This window comes from Ornithodoros turicata, chromosome 2 (genome assembly GCF_037126465.1).
Source record: "Ornithodoros turicata isolate Travis chromosome 2, ASM3712646v1, whole genome shotgun sequence".
Classification (NCBI taxonomy): Eukaryota; Metazoa; Arthropoda; class Arachnida; order Ixodida; family Argasidae; genus Ornithodoros; species Ornithodoros turicata.
Window position 1 is genome coordinate 141,219,152 of NC_088202.1, and position 20,477 is coordinate 141,239,628.

Genomic DNA, 20,477 nt, shown 5'->3' on the forward strand with positions numbered 1-20,477 from the left:
GATCGAACACACTGTTATGTAGAAAATGGCCAATATGCTTTGTAGCGGAATTTGGTTCCAACTTTCGCTATACTTGGTACCGTTTATTTCCAGATTCTAATGACTCATTTTACCTACATTGCGTGTACCTCTTACAGGTGTGGGCTGAAACAGGCAAATGTTTAGGCATATATTTGGGAATTTACTCGCCCGTTTCTCGAAAGGTTGCCTTTTTATTTCGGTTACATTTTCCCAGCAAACTTTACGATCTTAGACCTTTTCTCTACTACAAAAACAAAGCTTTAAGTCCTGCACACCGGATATGCCCACGTTAAAACGCGCGTAAGTATCGAAGAGGGGCTGGCGGTTCTCTGTCGACGTCCTGTCTCTCTGCAGAACAGAGTGTCACCAGTATGAACCAAGGACAACCTTTACATGTAGGAAAAGTAAAAGAAAATGCCACATAACGTAAAAACCGAATCACTGAAAGGTAATTTGCCAGCACAGAGCTTCGTTTTCTTCGAGTCAACCAGAAGAGCTGGTCTTGCTAGAGGCATGGTTCGTAAACGTGTTCGAAAGGTATACAATATCCAGCCGGTTGCTTACCGGCACTTTCATTACCGATCTGCACATGCCAACACGGGCATGGATGCCTGGATGACTGACAAGTTCGGTAATAGTTGCGCGATGTCAAAGCGCGTTCATACTGCCCGTCAGTCTAGACATCTGGCTTTGACAACGCCAGCGTCGTCGTAATCTGTCACGTGCGTTCATACTGCCCGTCAGTCTAGACATCTGGCTTTGACAACGCCAGCGTCGTCGCAATCTGTCACGTGCGTTCATACTGCCCATCAGTCTAGACAACTGCCTTTGACAACGTCAGCGACGTCACAGTCTGTCAGTTTATGGACAAATCGCTCCGGAAACCAGCGGCGTCCGCCTTACGCTAACCACCACCAAGACGCCGACTGTTGCACGCAACGTGATGCAATCTCCAGCAATGACACAGTTGCGAATTTGGCAACATTGGTAAGCGCCACGTTTCTATCTGGCACACTGCTTCGCGAGGCACGTCTTCATCAACACATACGGGACGCTTACTGTGTTTGTCGCGTTATTGCTTCATTTTTTATCGTTATTAACGTTTCGGTGGCGCTGCGGATATGGCTGGCAGACAATTAACGAGGGCAGCGACCTATACGCGCGCTTATCCGCCACCAGTGTTTACTACTGCTGTACCCATGCGGAACAAATCAAGCTGGGAACAGGGGATACTCCCTAGGCAAGTTATGAAAGGCGGACTCTGTTGTGGATTATAAACACTTGAATACATCATATTGTTCGCTTTCAGGCTTGGCGTGCAATCAAAAAACAATCTCCGATACCGAAGATTCATGCATCAGGAAATATCAACAGGACCATGGCGTCGTTTCACGGGCCCCGCCATCCGTCCAAGACAAACGACGGTGCTGGTAAGCCCTTCTTCCTCTGTATCCGGAAGTGCCACAGTGCAATCATGCGCGCAGAAAAATAAACCGTTCGAGAAAGAACTTTTTAAAGTCCGTATCCTTGTCCGTAAAGTCATTGTCCGTATCTTTCACCTCTAAGAGGTTCTTGAAAAGCAGAACGCCATGGGAGCCATTCTTCCGTTCTCGAAGGTAGAAAAGGTTCATAGAAAGTTCTTGCACTATGAAGGACTCTCGTAGAACGGTTATTTTTCTGCGAGTTATCAACGAGAAAATGCGTGAAAAAAATTTTGTATGTTGCGGAATTCTTTGCTTATATGGGCCAAGCGTAGGAGCAGAGATCACCTGAATATTTGGAGCCCCCTCCCCCCCCAACGTGTCTTCTGTGCAACCATAACAGGGCAGAGACTTTTGTGCATACAGACCTTTGGCCTTTTGTCTTGACTCGTTGGTCTCGAAGTCTCGCAAAAATGGTCACAGCAATGAGCAAGCCAGAACATCCGTTTCAATTTCACATGCACACTGTGCCACGACGGCCGAAAGGCGTTGCGCGAAGTCATATACTGACTCCGTAATGCCGTGCTTTGTCGAGAAAAGATCGAGGCATTCGAACCTATAGGGAGTACCGTATTTTCACGCGTATTAGCCGCACCGCAGATAAGCCGCAGGACTCGTTTTTTGATACATTTTGAAAATGTTTTTGCAGATAAGCCGCACTCGCAGATAAGCCGCGGGTAATACGACGCGACCGCTTTGTGCGCTAAACCAGAGTTGCACAAACAAAATCAACAGAGACTCTCAACGCTCGTCGACGCCGTACTCCCTGCCAGCTGCCCTGTTCCCGTACTGGTCCGCGACGTCGACGACTTTTAGTTTGAGCAACTCAGCCAGGACACTTGTTATTGATGATGGAAGCAATTCTGTTCCCGAAACGTCAAGCTTATACTTGTTTTTAATGTTGAAGTGCCAGTGTGCGTTTTTTTCACCTAAACCTTGACACCCTCTGACTATATTCGATACAATATCAGTTACAGAACTTTGAACATGCCTGACATATCGTCTAGTTGCCTACGCTCTCAATAGATGGCGCACAAGCCGCCTCAGAGTCCGGGGGAAGAGTACCGCAATCGCTCCGCGTCATCTGCTCCGGCAGCCATATTGCTTCCTAGCCGCCGCGGAGCGCGTGTTGGATAGCTGTAGTCAGTGTTACATCGCGTTGATTTTGCGGCTGTGCACCAGAACTATTGTAGCCTCGTTTACATGAATACGACACAAGCGTGTCGTATCCAGCAGTCGAATCGAATCGACCCATGTAAACTGGTCAATTCGCTAGGAGAGCGTATCGAATTCAATTCGCTAAACACAGGTGGATCGAGATGGCGGATACGCATTCACATTGTGCATGTAAACAGACGAGGCGCATCGAGGGAGGAACAGAGGATTGTGGGAAGCGGCGTTCAGCTGCGAGCTAGTTGCGTCTTCTGCCACTCCTAGTCAGAATCACAAAATGATTATATTAGGGAGTTCCCAGCCACGCTTCGTTCTGGATGTATAGGTTAGTCTACACTGACAGAAGCAGCAGGGCTTGTAGATGTGGAGCAGATTTCATTATGAAGTACGCTTGAAAACGGGATGTAGATGCCACGTTTTCGTCGCTTGAACATTTGGTGCGAAGCACGTGCAAAGGTTGCGGGACACCGGAAACTGCGGTAGTTGCGGAGGCGCGCCTCTAACGTTCCGATATGACGCGGCATGGCGCCACCTCCGGTCTGGGCTCGATGCGCATCCATGTAAACGGTGGCGTATCTGCTTCTCTCCTGTTTCGTCTCGATTCGATACGCTTGTGTCGTATTCATGTAAACAAGACTTCCTGTGGTGGGACTCGGCTCATACTTAATGAAACAGGGCACAAGCGTCACTACAGGATCATTTGTTGTATTCTGTAGCTAACAGACGAATTATGTTGGCGCGTGTTCGCCGCTAAAAGGCGTCGTCGAGTCTCGTTTGCGCTCTATAGAGCAGTTTTCTTTTTCCTTTTCGTTCACTTGTTTTGTGGACGTAAAGCTATAGTGCTGGTGTGTGTGCAGCTTCAGATTGACATAAATAACCTCCTCGCAGTTAAGTGTTGTGGATTGTTTTTCCAATCTCCAGCTCCAATATAAGCAGTTGATGTCGAATGAGGGAGTAGACCGTGAGCTTCAGGTCCATTTAAGACTGCGATCTTGTCGAGGGGACCATCACATGACTTATTATTATATGTTATATTACTTGTTATTATGTTATATGATGTATTATTATGTTATATTATGTTATATGACTTGTTATTATATTATTATATGCGTATTCCTCGATCCTCTGGTCACAGAAATTTGTGACGGTGTTGTCTTCCTCTGCGAAGTTGGTTCACTCACAATTATATCTCAATATTTAGAAATACTTTTAATAAGAGTACCTGATACGGTGCATATGTCTACATATATTTCGAGGCATTACCTTCCTCCACTGCCCCTTGATCTTACACTAGGGTGTCATCAACTTCAGTGTGCAAGTCTTTGGGTGACCCCTCGGAGAACTCTGGGTGCGAAGAACGGGGGATAGGAACTTTCGTCAGCCTTGTAGGTGTCCGGTATGCAAAAATGCTTCGGACAGCCGTCCACTTCAACTACTTCCTTTCGATTCTCCTTGTCCTCAAAGTATTGCGTGTGAAGTTGTCCCGAGAGCGTCGTTTTGTTTGCATGGCGGAACAGGGAACACAATGGGAAGATCCGACAAGCATTACTTTGATACGCCCGGCTGTTCTTCGCACAGTTGAACTGTTATTCACACGTTATTCAATACTGTGTGCAAAATGGTGTAAACACACCACGAAATTTACCTCGCTCAAGCGCGTGTCATTCGTAGGCGCGAAGTTCTTCCGGCCGATTCTGTGCCGATTGACGCGTTCCGTCACTTTTGCACGTCGAGATGCAGAAAAAGGCTTTGCCTGACTGTCCTGTTGCTGCACAACGTCCCCCCCCCCCCCTGGCATGGTTGTTCGTAGTTCGTCACGTCTCTGGGAACCATTTTCACGTACAAGAAGAACGGTACACGAACGTACACGCACATGCGTCCCAGCTATTGCGTTCCCGGTAGACCCGGCGGGAGGTTGGAAGCAAAGAGGAGGAAAACTCACGTGACGCGCCTCGGCGAATGAGTGAGGCGGCGGCACTGGGAAAGCGATTGCGATACTCTTCCCCCGGGTAAAGGGACTCTACTCAGCGTCAGAGTCGTATAATAAAAGCGAGTTTGGCCATTGGTAGAAACTCCTGAGGCTGGGCCCGCCAATCACAATTCCGCGCATCTGATTGGTTTGCCGGAGCTTGCCATGACACCTTGCAGCCAACCAAATGACGAGAACAAACACGGTAAAGCGGGAATTTCCTGGCAAAAAAAAAAAAAAAACATCAAACCAAAATCCTCACAATACTCTGATCTTACACAGCCAACGTACAGTGCTGGACAAAAGTTTACGGAACGCGCGAGCGGCGTATTTTCTCTGGGCAGAGATATCCTAGCGGCGAGCAGAAGCGGGCGAGCCCACTCGTTCAGAGGGATGAAAGAGTGCGCTTGTGGCGGCCCACCGTGGTAGTAGAGTGGTAACTTTGCTTTTGAGTGTAACGAACGCCAAAATGGTTTCGTTTTCGGTCTACGGCACCGAGCGTATCACGGGAAGGAAGTCTCTCCGCTATCGAGAGATAACAGGGCGCTAAGATGAATTGAGGCGACAACGGGCTGCAGTGCCTAGCTTTTTTCCTTTTTTATTAGACAAAAACAGGAGAAAAGAGCGTGTACCCTTGAACACACACACACACAGACAAAAAAAAAGAGGCGTGGGAGACGATACTGTCTCAATACTTTGTCAGCCTCCCTTTCGCAGCAATAACGGAGGCCATGCGCACAGGAAGGGAAGCGTATAGTCGACGGACAAGGCCCACGTCTTCACGTAGCAAGGACCATTCTGCTTCTATAAATTCCCAGAGTGCGTCCTTGCTCCTTGTAGGCATCCGTCTCTTGCTCATCCTATTCAGGATGCCCCAGACGTTTTCGATGATGTCCGGGCTCTGCGCAGGCCATGTCAGCTGCATTACGCTGAGGTCATCGAGAAGGCGTTGGGCAGTTTTACTACGATGGACGGAGCTGCCATCGTGCTAGAAATGGTAGCACCCATCCTGGAACGGCCCGTTCAGAGCATAGGGAAGCAGCGTCCTCTCGATGACCTCTCCGTAGGCCATGGAATTGAAGCGCCTTTCCAGTCGTACCAAAGGCCCGAGTCCGTCGTACGTCAGGGCGCCCCAGATGCTCACCGTGTGCCGGCCACTGGATAACACTCTATGGACATACCGGGCGCTGCTCCCCTATGCTCTGGACGGGCCGTACCCGGATGGGTGCTACAATTTCCAGCACGATGGCAGCTCCGTCCATCGTAGTAAAACTGTCCAACGCCTTCTCGACGACCTCAGCGTAATGCAGCTGACGTGGCCTGCGCAGAGCCCGGACTTAAACATCATCGAAAACGTCTGGGGCATCCTGAAGAATAGGGTGAACAAGAGACGGACGCCTACAAGGTGCAAGGACGCACTCGCAACTGTGCAATACGCCTGGTACTATCAGAGGGGGAGAAAACTGTTCTGAAGGGGAGAAAGAAAAGGAAACTGAGGGGGAGAAGTCTGGTAGAAACCTGTGCTAACCTGTCCGCGCCGACACCACCCATCCCGTGACACCACTCATCGCCCATGCTGACTATTTGACGCCATCCGCAGGAATTTCCGACGGTAGCGCAAGAGTGCTATCGCATTAATGACGTGGATCACACCAGCCGTTACCCAACAAACCGTCGCTAGGGGGCACCGAGTCAGCTGTTATGGATGTCTCATCCTTGAATGAATATTTAACTGGAAAACTCGTGAGGTAAATCGAATTCGGGATTGTTACCCTTTTGTAGATCCCTGTACCGCTGCTACAGTAAGTAAGGAGAAGCGACGCCATTTTGGTGTGGTGGCGCCATTAACTTGTCAGGACTGGGTATCCCAACAACCATGAATTCAAATGTTTCTTTTTTTTAACATAAACGGATTCTATACGTTTTGAATATGCTTATGCTCAGGCTCATGCATACGCTCATGCTTTGCATGATTGAAATTGATGTGACACTTTATTCAGAAGGTCCCTGTCATGTAACAGGTACTTCTATGCTATCATTTACAGCACTTTGGACTACAAGAAGAAGTGTGTGCCAGACCAATTAAAACCAAAAGGATGTAGTGAACAACTTCTTAAAAACTATGTTGCAAGGATAGAGAGTGACATCAGGAACGAATGCGCAGCATCGAACTTAGAATGTAAGTACAGCCATAGGAAGACTGCGGTATTCGTACAACGCATTCCAAATGTGTTCGGGGAGCAGCAGTTTTTGTCACGTCGGTGGTAAAGATGCTATGTCTCGATGCGTCCTAACTGCATATATAGCCTTGCGAAAATGTGTAGAGCGTGTCGGTTCGGACTGAATATGATCAAGAATGCAGAGGGTCAAGGACGACACACACACACGGAGGTGTTGAACTACAGCAGGGGTTGGGAACCCTTACATTTCTAAGGGCCATATTTCACCCACGCATGTTTTGGTCATAGTCTGTGCTCTGTCTTCGCTGTAGTTTTTAAGACTGTTACGTTTTTTTTGTTTTCAATTATTTAGAAAGGCAGGCAATTAGGGTCGTGGTATGAAATTCGTCAATGAGATTACGCGTTAGACGTACGACCAGCAGCACCAGAAACCATTACTGTAATTTGTAATTGTAATTTTTCGAAGAAGCGGCATCAGAAGGCCATACAAATGATGGTGTTTCCGTGTTCAGTCAAAATCCTGTATAAACTGAATGCAACTAAAGACCCACTAACGCACGTGAGAAAAAACGCAGACTTTCAGCGGCTCCTCATTTGCGATAGTAGTAAGCACCATGGTATATTTTATAAAAATTTCTGCATTGCTGCTGTTTGTTTTTTATTTCCCCGCAACACGTTTTTTTTTGTATATACATATTCTAATAAATATTCCATTAGATACATACTCTATTAAAAAGCTTGCAGGGCAGCACTGATGTCATAGTAGCAGGCGACTTGTGCGGGCAGGCGAACGTCCGAAGGACAGTGTGTGCAAGTAGTGGACGAAAAATTAGCTAGTTTTCTGGGCAACATCCGTTACTGAACAAGAGCACGTTGAACGACATTAAAGTTTCAACAATCCCTAAACAAGGATATTCGAATCAGAGCGCTACCAAAACACTAGGTCGCGGGGTGCTCAGTAGAGAAAGTTTAACGAGCGCTCCATTCAATTATTTCACATTGCATGCCCCTCACTGCAGCCCTCGCGCGGCCGCGACGCGAACTCAAGGTCGTGCGAACGAGCTGACTATATATCCGATTCAACGACACCACTCTCCGATTTTGCTACTTTGATTGAGTGCACATTTATATTGGTGTGTTAAGGGTGTACTAAGGGTGTAGTAAGCGTCTAATTGTTTAAGGCTGTTTTGCCTTATTCAAAAATCTTGTCCTGGAACATGAATGGCGCATAGACTGAGTACACTGATTTTACCTCGTAACAAAGCGAGTAAGAAACGTAAACGTTATCTTGATGGTGAGTCGATGGCCGAACAATTCCTCCCTCCAGTGTTTTTCGTGTATATAATCAACTTTAGACGCCTCACCCTTCGTTTTGACTGGAATGCGAGCAGGGTTATGGAACTTGCAGACGCTCGGAAGACAGGGAATGTATATACTCTAATATCTGTTTTCTCTGAGAAAGGGAATGCCTTTCTAAGTGAGCTTTCGTTCCGTCACTCTATTTAGGTGTCTCCGCGGTTCAGATACCTCTAGGTATTTAAACGCGTATATCAGTCCGTATAATGGTCCAATATGGCACCAGTTCGGAATAGCTATATTTGGAGGACACAACACATTACATGTTCATGTTATACATTTACTTTGGCTGATGTGCATGGTACAATCACTATGTAAACAAAGTTACATGTGTTTTGTCACTATTTAAGAGTGTTGATTTACACCACAAATTGAGTCGATTTGGGTATCGTCAAATTAGCAGTGTAGACCCAGACGCAGATGTTACACTCTTTCGTGGATAATGTGGGTGTACCATAATTCAAACCCTTTTAAGTGTAAAAGTTTGAAGGTGTTCTGAAATACATCCTGGGCATTAGGTGCATTTCATTATACCTACTAACTTTTACACTCAAAGGGGTATGAGTTATGGTGTACCCGCCTTACACTCAAAAGGGTATAAAAACTTTAGTGTGCATAGAGTTACTACGGCGAAATGATATAGACGTTTTGTTGTAGTCCAAATTTTTAGCCTGGTACACGTACGTTTTGGTCTCAGTTTACAGCGATATTTTGCGCAGATAATGTCGCAGGTAAACAAAAATGTGGGAGAGTTTGTTGCAGATACCTTTCAGGTATAAATGCCGCTTGTAGTAGTAGTAGTTGCCCGCCATCATTAGGCGATTTTGCAAGGGAACCACTAGCATAGGCTGGTAACATACTTATATGGTACACCGTGGCTTCACCAACACTGGAACCCGCAACACTTGCGAACGTACCCCGCGGGTGGTCAGTCGCTCACCATTTTAATTAAGAAGTTACTGCATTGATGTCTGTGCTTATTTACCAAATCTTCTTATCTGAAATGATAACACCCTACGAAACATTAGGCCGACACGCTGCGTAAAGGTATGTAAAGGCGCAAGTAAAGGTCAGCAGAGAAGGTAACAGAGAAGTCATTGAGCTGCCATGGGAGGTTTTTCATTGGTTGTGAACCTTTGCGAAGTGCCACCCCAATAAATGCATGGTGCGCGGTCCACTCAGGTAGTACCTTCCGTGGATCTCCTAGGAGCTCGACTTGTCTCTTTGTCCTGCGAAGAGCCTTGTTACAACGGGTTCCCGTCCACATGCAGCTTCATCTCCCGCACTAGCAACTTTCGCCGTGATTGATGATGACGGCGTCGGCGATTCACTGTTGGTCAAAGCCGTTGCCATAAACGTCAAGCCCCTGCCATTCAGGATGAAGAACCCGTTTTTGTTAGCTGAGGTCTGCTTTACTCTTTGAAGAATTACACCTTCGCGTACCTCTTCCCTCAACGTCGTCTCGGCTGTCCTCACGGACATCGTTGATCAAGTCTACCATTTCCTTCCTCCGCCCACACCTGAAAACCCTTACGACCGTTTCAAGCAGGCTGTCCTCGCGTACACTGACTTTAGAGAACACGCATGCATCTGCCAGCTCCTTTCTGAAGAAGAGCTTGGCGACCGCCGGCTCTCTGAATTGCTCTATCACATGAAGCAGCTCTTGGGAGACTCTGCACACACTCAGCCTTCCATTTTGCGCGAGATATTTCCCCAGGGGCTGCCACAGCAAGTGCGATTGGTCCGCGCCGGTTCTGATGTAGTTTCATTACACCATCTTGCCCAGTTGGGCGACAGCACCGTGCATGAACCCCGAGGATGAACACCGAGGGTGTCATCAATTCGCCAGATCTCACTGTTCTGTCATTCCAAGCTCAAATCAAAGAGCTCTCTAATGCGCTTGCTGCAAGCTACACAGCCTTCTCCCATCACCACGGCGTGTCCCTCTCCCACTTCACGGCGCTCTCCTTCTCGTTCCCGCCACTCCCACAACCAGAGCTCAGTCGCAGGTGGTGACATCTGTTACTGTCACAGCAGATTCGGCGACCGGGCACTCGAGTGTACCAAGCGGATGACGGAGCAGCCAGTCGATAACGGTAGCCTGCGACGACGACCCAATCGCAAGCCGTCTCTTTTTTGTCTCGAACTGCATCTCTGCCAAAGTGTTTTGATGGACACAGCACCAGGGTAGAGCTAGATTACCCACCGTACCGACAGCGCCCCAACTGTGCCCCCGGCATGTCCTCCGTTACGCGTCTTCAGCTATGAGTTCGTCCCCGTCCCCACCTTTGGCCTACGGTCACTCGGCCTTCGTTGAAGTTTCGTGATCGACGACATTCCTCGGCGCCAATTTTCGCCATCGCTTTGGTATCAAAATCAACATCTCTCGGAAGACGTCGGTTGACACCCTGACCAACCTTTCCGGGTGAAGCTGAACCTCGCTCCACCAGACCACCGGTATCAGCACTGTGCCTCCCTCTATGCTACTATCCTGGCCAACTGTCAGGCAGCCCTGCAACCTGGATGCCATGCCCAAGCGCAGTGCTGAACGGCATCGAGATAACTGTTCCCCCAGTGGCTTCGGTGCCTCTTCAGCGAAAGCCTCCAAATCGCGCGCCGGGAGTTCGACCACATGTTGCAATAAGGTCTCATCTTCTAGTCTTCGAGCCAGTGGGCTTGCCCCTTTATCTTGTGCCCAAGAAAGAACTATAACTGCAGGGACTATAGGGCCTGCAACGCATGTACAGACTCTGATCAGAATCCCCTTCCACATATCTGTGGGTCTCATATGTTCAGCAAGGTCGATCTAGTGAGGGCGTATCACCAGATCCCGGCGGCCCCCGAAGATATCCCGAAGAAGGCAATTACCAACCCATTTTTGCTTGTTAGAGTTTTGTCAGAGCGCCGTTCGTCCTGCTCAGCGCAGCGCAGACATTCCAACGATTTATGGGCGAAGTTGTCCGCGTCTTCCCCTTCGTCTTCACTTACCTTCATGACCTGCTCGTCGCTAGCAAGAGGCCCAAGAAGCTAGAATTCCAAAACAGACAGCTCTTTCGATGTCTCGGCAAGCATAGCCTCGTGGTGAACTCCAGGAAGTGCCTATTTTGAGTCCCTTCATTGGAAGTCACCTAATGAAGTACGGTGTTTCCCCCTTCCCTACAAAGTGGTCGCTATTTAACGGTTTCCGCCCCTTCACTTCGCCAACTACCCTAGATTTCAGGGCTAGTCCCGCTTCGCTGATATCACTTGGCACATCACTGACCTCCTCAAATGCATGCAAAGCCTGAATCTGTACTGTCCCTTCCTCCCGAAGCCCTTGAAGCCTTTCAGAAGATCAAGGGAGAGTTCTTGCTTCAGCCACCACAGAGTCCCATCTGCCCTGATGCGACTGATGGTTGCTTCTAGCCATGCCATGCGCAAGTCCTACAGGAGTTTCGATCATCTGTGGGACATATCCCGCAAAGTCCGTCGCCCGTATTTGCTTCCTGCATTACACATCAAAGCACTTCAAGAGTTGCACATGCTTTGCCATCCGGGAATGCGTGCCACGCAGGGGCTGTTCTCTTCGTGGTTTGTGTGGCCCAGCATGAGCAAGAATTGTCCGGCAGTGTACACGAGCATGTGTCCCCTGACAGCAGGCGAAGGTTACCCGCGAAAGGTAAAGCTCTGGTCGAGCTTTTCACTAGACCTTGAGCCTGCTTCCAGCACCATTTCTTCCACGTAGTGGCTCGTTGCACTCTCGCTGCCATCTGAATTGCACGCTTTGGCTGCCCCACACACATCATAGCTACCATGCAGGGCCCTTCTCGGTGTCCAACACCTTCACACCATGCCCTGCCATCCCGATGTGAACGGACTCGTCGAGCATTTTGATCTCCAACTGAAACCTGCACTCATTGCCTGACACACCATGGCCACTGGGTTGACCACTTACCCTTAATGTTACTCGGCACCCACTCAGCTTTCAAGTCAGCCCCATCCTGCTCGGCTACAGAAAAATACGGTTTAGCACTTCATGTATGGTGCAGCACTTCAGTTACAAGCGAACTTTTGGTCTACCACTGCACCCATCACCACTACTCAGCCTGGCTATTATGTCCGGGCGTTGCGCGACTACTTGCGCTACTACTAGTACTGTGCCAGCTCGCTTGGAACCCTCCACACCAGTCCTCAGCCCAGTATCCTTCATCCCTTAAGATCATGTGGGAATGCTTTTCCGCGTTGCGACGCCCTGCATCCTACAATTTCCCCTCACTATCAGGTCCCTACGAGGTTCTGTCCCACTCCGTCACACTTGCCTCTAGGTGACTCAGCATCCGCTTAACTTTCAAATCGGGCTTGTCATGCTTGGCTGCAGAATTGGTTTATTGTACAACCCTTCGGTTTTCGGTGGACTTCTGGTGTACCTTTCCACCCATCCCCACCACTCAGCCTGGCGACTACTTCATCGCGTTGTGCGACTACTTCAGGCGCTGGCCGCTCACTACGACGCCCCTACACGGTCCTGTCCCACTCCAACGAGACTATCGGCCTCGATGTCACCGGTCACAAGCGCCTCGTCTTCCTGGAACGCGTGAGTCCAGCGTACCCTGAGTGCGACGTCCCCTCTCCCTCTGCCCGTGCGTACCCGTCCATCGACACTCACTGCCTCGGCCGCCGACATTGGACAAAGGTCTCCTGGGCCAAGCCACTTGTCCGGCACTTCCCCAGAGGGGATAGCCCTCTAACCGTCATCACCATCGCTGTGGTCGTCAGCCTTTCCGAAGTGCCGCACCAATAAATGCACAGTGTACTAGCCGCTCGGGCACTTCCCTCTAGGAGCCAGATTTATCCACCCTGCGACGAGTCGCCTTTACAAACCTGAATGTTCAGAAGTCACAATGTCAGAAATACACAAAAATAATGATTATGTGACCACCAGGAACACCAGATCAACTCAACATAGGTTATCTTAGGATAGACAGTGTTACGTAAGATGTGCCATTTAATATGTCAAAATACAGTAAGGACGCTCAACATTACTGTTCCACATAACACATGTTTGCAGCTAAAGGCAGGGAATCAGGGAACGTGTAGCACGTTTAAGACCGCAAGGAGTAAGATATGCAATGGTAACCGACACATGTCTATGGGGCTAATTATAGGATTAAATTGCGTTCTGAAACACCGCTGTAACGCCACGGTTATTTACATTGAGTTCCCTAGACGACTACAAGCAATATGCAATCTATGGACCCAGAAAAACTGCCTGATGGAAAGGGCCCAATATCTGGCCAGTAAAACAATCCGACCTTTCATTACAGTTATGCTTTGTATGGGATTACAGGGTTTAGAAGGATGCCAATTTACTGAGAAAGCTGCTCTTGCGGCGCAATTACATTTTTCCAGAGAAACTCATTTCCGCGTGGCATTGGACGATCGAATTACTTACCTTCAGCTACATATCTCAGTTCTAAATAATACAGTATTAAAAATGGTTCTCCATTTTTTCTTGCAGTGTTACTAATTCAGGTCCTTGTTGCACTATTGTATTCTCGTGTTATTGATTTCTTTGTTGGTTTGCTGTACTATTCCCTGTGTTCGCCCTTCTTATATTGGCCCTTGAAGCCATATACTTAAAGATAAGTGAATTAACTATGAATTTCTAATTAGGTATGTTTTCAAGACTGTACATTGGTACTGCAGTTAGAATGTGCTGTTTTTTTGCAAGCAAAGCATGGAAGAAACAAAAATCGTAATTTCCATTTCAGGTGGCATTTGCCCTCAAGGACTACTACAGCGTGCAAAGAGCACCTGCACCAGCAATTATGAAAAGGATCCAACTGCATCCCGAGTGCATTGTTGGTAAGCGTTTTCCTACGTGCACTCGGAATGGTCCCTACACGCGGTGAAAATGAGTGCAGAACAAGGCTGTCCCGACGCTGCGCCACTCACTGCTAGGGAAAATCTGCCTCAGTTATTTCCCATGAGTTTCACTAGATGCCTCCCAACTCGTGTTTGAATGAATGGGTGACTGAGAAAAGAGAGAGAGAATATATCAGGCCTGTCATCCGACCTGTGCAAGCCCCACAGTTACTTGTAAGTTGTGGTACTATGGCAAGTGCCCAACCGAGCTGGTGCTATAGATGCAGCGCCTGCTCGTGTTTTGGTGCTCGTGCCCGACACATGCCAGTGGAAATTGCTGAGGTTCGGTGATGTTGTTCTGTTGGCACGCACCTGGAAACTGGTTTGTGCGTTGGAAGAGGTAGTCTTTAGCGCTCTATACGACTTGACGCGTATGAAAATTCAGGACAGAGTACAGCAGATGACGATTCTTCTATAACTGTCTCCTTTCACCCCTTTCCCTTATTCGCTTTTCCGTCGCCGACACTTTTAGAAATAAAAGAATGACAGTCAGCAAGGCAGTCAGGCAGTTGACGTATGTTGTCTCCTTTGCGGACGTAACGGACAGCGTGTTGGTTGTGCGCAGTCGCGAAGCTCTCATGTTATGAACTATGATATAGCATTCAATACACTGAACTCTAAATCTTCTGAAAAGAAGACTTCCACGCCACCATATCTCACGCCACGTTTTCTCGCGAATTTACCAGTGGATTTACTATATTTGTGCGTGTGCTGACACAGTTCGAAGAAACACAAATACATCAACAGGTGCTTGGGAATGGGAACTCAGTAGGTGAGCTTGTGGTCTCTGCAACATACTACTGAATGCTCAGGAAATCTGAACTTGCGGTGTCTTGCACGGGGACTTTCTAGGTGGCTAGCGAGTGCGCTCACGTACTCGGTGGTTGCATGCCAATTGGATGCAGGAAAGCCAGGATGAATCACTCTGTAGGCTGAGCTCATAAACTGCAGTCTGTTCCTCCTCCTCCTCACTTTTTTCCTTTCTCATCTCGTCTCTACCATCTCTCACGCACTTATCATAGCTATGGCGCTCTTTTGCCTTTGCCGTCTTTGTGCTATGAAACCCATAATCTCCCTCTCTCTTTCCCCTTGTAGCTTCTGCTTTCTTCTCTATCTCGGCGGCATACAGATTAGTAGTAACTCTCGCTATTTACATGGAACACATTTTCATGAACCTCACAGTAGTGGGTAGAGTTGTGGAGTTGAATTCTCTTATGTAACAGATGTTTGGTCGAGCACACCTGGGGTGCTTTTATTCGCTCGACGCGACTAGCAAAGTCCATATAGACGCGGTCGGGTCGAGGTGTGATCCATGCCGTGGCTGCTTCGGAGTCAGCCATGGCTCGTTACAGGCCAGTCAGCACAGGCAGTTCCAGAAACGGAAACTGAAGAACGCAGTCGTTGCATTGCTGTGCTCTGCTCATATTTGAGTACGTTCGTGTGAAGAGTGTCAGAGTGTCGAACAGCCAACTGGACGCGGTCCTGTGTCATTTTTGTAAACACGCTATGGGTGTAGGAACGTTGTATAAGAAGAGCAGCGATGGAAAGGAAGTCAGCCATTAAGGCGACTGGCTAGCCCTCACACAAATTGTCTATTTTTGAATTATCTTTATTTGCATTTGACGTAGCTTGCCACTTCGAATGCCCGGAAAAACTGTTCCATCTCTCCCGGGCTATTCACTGTTCCGCTTAGGTTGCGTGACTCGATAAATGAATGTTAGAAGATCATGTCAGAATGTCCTTGTAATTATGGAGATACTCTCATCCCTCTTATCTCTTCTAGTGTTGTGGAATACAGCAGGACATGTGTTCCAGACATACTTGAAAAACAAAGGTGCGATGAGACATATCATCTTGAGCAGTTCTTCAAGGAAGTTGAAGCTGAGTGTGGAACATCGAAGCCAGTCTGTGAGTATCGCATAACAAAACGAATGGGGGGCCATATAAAACATGTTCATGGTTTGATTCAACAGTCGCGTTTGTAACTGCACTATCCATTATCATTCCAAAAATAATAGGAAAAATTATAATCAACGTGTAGTTCTTCTATTCGGTAATAATAATCTTCACAAAGCTGGTGTCACCAGCTGGAGGCAATAAATATCTCCGTATTGAACGACAACGAAAGTGGGTTTCCTTGTGTGGAATCTAAACCAACACCGGATTCACTCTTCACATAAGCTTCACCAATTTATGAAATAGTCCTAGTTAGTAGTTAAATAAAACTCGTGGATTAACCTCTCGTATGCCACAGCATGTAAGACTATTATTCCTATCAGAAGCATGACACACGATCTTGGTCACACATGATCACACGAAAAAACAAACGAAGAAGAAAGCAAGACTCTGTGCTCGCGCTGACGTGCAATGGGAATTGGCCTTTTTTTATATCTGAAAGTATCCGATTGGCTCCTGATACTGTCACGTGCTCTGTTTGTAAAGAACACCCGCGATTAGAGCGATTTTCATCGCATCTCTCACTACTACGTGAATCAATTGGGGTATGTCATTTATGTGAAGGATTTGCACTGCTTCACTCTGGTTGACATTCATGAGCATTCACTACAAGTAACGGGGTCAAATCGCTGGAAACTGCTTTCACATCACAGCGTGACTTACCGAGCGACTAGAGGACGCCGCGAGGTACACGAGGTTCGCTGCCGTATCACAGTACACAAGTATATTTATTGTGGAGTATCCCAAAATACTGGTGATTCATCGACAATAAGCCTTTGTTTCGTTTGTTTTTTTTATTATGTGGTCCCGGATGTGCTGTGTGTGCTTCTCAAACATTTTAGTGAGTCATATATTTCGTCAATATTTTAGTTAGCTTTGTCAGTCGCTTTTGCTGAAAACGAGCGCGAAAACCTGATAGGTGCGACCGCCTTACTCTAACCACAATGAAGGCGCAAGCTGTTGGTATATTTGGTATATCCACACAGTTGGTATATTTGGCAACATTGGTAAGCACTGCGCTTCAATCCGCCGTACTGTTTCGCGACACATTCAACAAAGCAAACGAATGAACGCATCCACTTTTGCTTCTGTCGACACACGCGTGCCACTTAATATATTTAATATATTAATATAGAGAACACCCAAATATCCGCGCTTTTATCCGCCACCTCTCTTTACTACTCATATACCCGCGTGGAACAAGTCAAGCTGGGAACAGGGGGTATTCACTAGGCATCTTACAAAAAAAGACGACTCTGCTTTGCGTTATGAGAATTCAAATACATCACATTGTTCGTTTTCAGGCTTGGAGTGCAATCCGAAAACAATATCTGATGCCGAAGAGTTGTGCTCCTGGAAATATCAACGGGATCATGACGTCATTTCTCGAGGTCTCATGTCCGTCGATGACAAACGAGTATGCTGGTAAGCTCTTCTTTGCGTACACCTGACGATTTCAGAGCGGCATAAAGATAAATAAGAAAATGGGTGAACAGTTTTGCTGTATAGTTTGCCTATAGACCACTTTCTGTTTACAAACATGTGGCGTCCCGAGAAGACCGGTTCGAGGTTATATTTTGCTCTGGTTGGCAAGAAGCGGGAAAAACGCGTCTGCTGATAGGCCGAAAAGGCTGATAAGGTTGATAGGTGCCCACCAGCATGCTTTGCGCGGCGGCGAAACGTAATCGATGACGTAGGGGTGCAAGTGGTCTATAGGCCTGTATGTTTGGCAACCCCCCTAACGTGTCTTCTGTGCAGCCCTCGCGGGGCAGAGGCTTTTTGTTTTCATACATTCTCGGCCATGTTAACAGCTATGTCCAATTTCAGCTTATTTTCCAATCTTGAACGAACCCGTTGTTCTCATGGACCCACAATGAATGCTGTCAGCAATGAACTGGCACTAACATGTTTTTTTCAGTTTCACATGCACAATGAGCGATCATAGCCGAAAGGTGTTGCGCACGAAGACCTTTACTGACACCGTTCCGCCATGCTTTATCGAGAAAAGCTTGATGCGTTCAAGCTCCCTTTGGAAACATCGTGAACAACAAGTCCGCTGGTCAACCGTGAATATGTAATGTTCAAAAAAGTCGTGAGGCTGAAGGAGGTTGAAGAACCGTTTGGAAACCTCGGGAGCCAGACATTATTAGCACGTTGCATTTGTCCACGTCTTCGGTGACCCTGGCCACGGAAACATGCAGGTGCTTCAAACGTCGCTTGGTAGTAGGGTTGTCAGTCCCGAACCATTTTTGCAGTCCCAGGATTACGGCATTGTATGTTGTCAATCCCGGTATCGCGGGACGAGATTTCGGGACTGTGACGCGTGACGCCTTGACATGGTGCTTCGGTGTATAATCCTGCGAGTGTCAGAATTATCTGAAGCGTATCCGACCCGTTCCCGCGGGTTCAAATTCACACCCAATACGCAACCCTCGTTCCGCTACAAATTGAGATCAGCATCCACCTTACCGCACCCGACTTACCCGCACCCGACTTACCCGCACCCGACCCGCAACGATGGACGCTGACGAGCAAACGGGCAGTAGTCTCCGATCTATGTCTGATGATTAGGTACGTGTGTGCATGGCTTCTTGTACAGCATCAGCGCAGGGGGCACATAGGAGCTGTGTTGGTTTGCGACTTCAGGCATGATGATACGAAACGCCACATAGGCAAAGGAGGACACACGTGCGCTATTATACCCTAAGCGTTTGTTTTGCCCTTTTGTCAGCGACGTTTCACGCCATATTTTGAGCGACAGAAGTACATTGATCGCCTCGGTGTACTTTCTAATAGTGTTTTGGTAAAACGTGTCGACCGCATCCGACCGGACGCCTGCTCCGCCGTCCACAATGACATTCGCACCCGACCGCATCGCTATCCGCACGACACCGAAAAACTCGACCTGTCAGCTGCAATGAAGTGGGGTAACTTCGCAGTACATGTGCGCGCATTCAAGGCCCTGAAGGTGTCACAAATATATAAGCAAAAGAAAAATTCTACCTTTTCATCAAGAAACGCACTCGAGAACCACATCGGTAAATTTGTAACGGCGAAATGGTCGCATTCGACTTTCTTTCCTATGATTGCAACTACTACTGTTGCAACTGAACAAGAAGGCGAGTCCTGCTACGCTTAAACGTTGTAATATTCCGCTTGAATGAAGAACAGCAGGAAGAACAACAACAAAGAGATGAACGAATGGAAAGAAACGAAGAACTAAGAGGTTTACAACACTGTCGCTGCGTGCTTATCACAATGTACATCAATTTAAATACGACCCGAGAAGTAACAGGGAGTCGAAGGTGGTGTCCGCCAGTTCAGAGCGAACTTTAGTGCAGATACTGGCTGCCGAACTGAAGGTCCGTTCAGCTTCTGCATTAGAAGAAACAAGAGTCGGCGAATATCTGTACGCACGTGTAGGCAGCGGTCCTCTGGCACCACCAGTCAAAGGGAGAGTAATTTCCTTACGAAGGAGTGAGTGTGTGCCGGATAACCCACAAGTGTCCGATTTTCCTGACATATTTGCCCTAACGAAATCCCGGGAGCTCGGGACGTCAAAAATAGGCAGGAATCCCGGGATTCAGGACGTCCCGATTGGCAACTATACTTCGCGCATATTCCACTCTCTTTTCGAAGGATCGAACATTGCTTAGCTGCCAAACATCCGAGTGCTAGCTTAAACAGTGCTGTATATTGCGGGTAGATTCGCCATCCTGCTCGCCAATTCACATGGCACAAGACCTCCAGTAGGAAGAATAGCGCTTCCGAGGAAAATCAAAAGCATAAACGGTACTACGTGCACGCGCGAAGCTCTTCCTACTTCTTCTTCATGCAAGAGAAAACAGGGTGTGAATACAGCCTTCTGCAATGTGTCTGGGTCGCTTAGTCGAGGGAACGGTTGCAGGGAGGGAGTCAAAGGAGCACTCTCAGGAGTCAAGGGAACACCATGAGGAAGACAGGAAAGAGAACACTCTTACACAGGAAGTAGCCTAAACATCCGAAAGGAAGTCACATGTGCAACGACCGTGAACACCTCCAAGGGAGTTTGCCTATACTCTTTTTTTCTTTGGAGTGTTGCACCCGTGGCGCTGAGCTAATTGCATGACATGTTGGTGGGGTTTGGCGTCGAAAGTGACATTAGGTTACGAATAATTTCCACAGGGCATATCTCGTCTACGCCTGAGTAGCAAAAAATAATCACATTGTTTTTCAGAGGCCTTACCTTGGTTTTAGCGCTACCGGTTTTAAGATTACTGCGAGAGAAGCAAGCTATGATATTTGTCCTCTCCTCATGCGGCAATGCACAATGAGAGTGAGAATATAGCTTTCATAACTGGAGTACAGTGCAACATCGTCAAAACGCTCACCACATGATACAATACCGTTAACACAGCCTTGAGCAGTAAGGGTGAAAAATGGCCCTGATTGCTGAGG

The 20,477-nt window shown here is 47.7% G+C and overlaps 1 protein-coding gene across 2 annotated transcripts in view; it reads left to right on the forward strand.

The window, feature by feature from the left end:
* Window positions 1-20,477, forward strand: part of LOC135386236 (uncharacterized) — a 220,632-nt gene that overhangs the window by 106,771 nt on the left and 93,384 nt on the right. For both annotated transcript variants that reach the window (XM_064616046.1, XM_064616047.1), the window contains exons 24-28: window positions 1,331-1,451; window positions 6,690-6,823; window positions 13,931-14,024; window positions 15,868-15,992; window positions 17,345-17,465. In XM_064616046.1, the coding sequence (XP_064472116.1) occupies window positions 1,331-1,451; window positions 6,690-6,823; window positions 13,931-14,024; window positions 15,868-15,992; window positions 17,345-17,465 (595 nt within the window). The remainder of the gene's footprint in view (window positions 1-1,330; window positions 1,452-6,689; window positions 6,824-13,930; window positions 14,025-15,867; window positions 15,993-17,344; window positions 17,466-20,477) is intronic.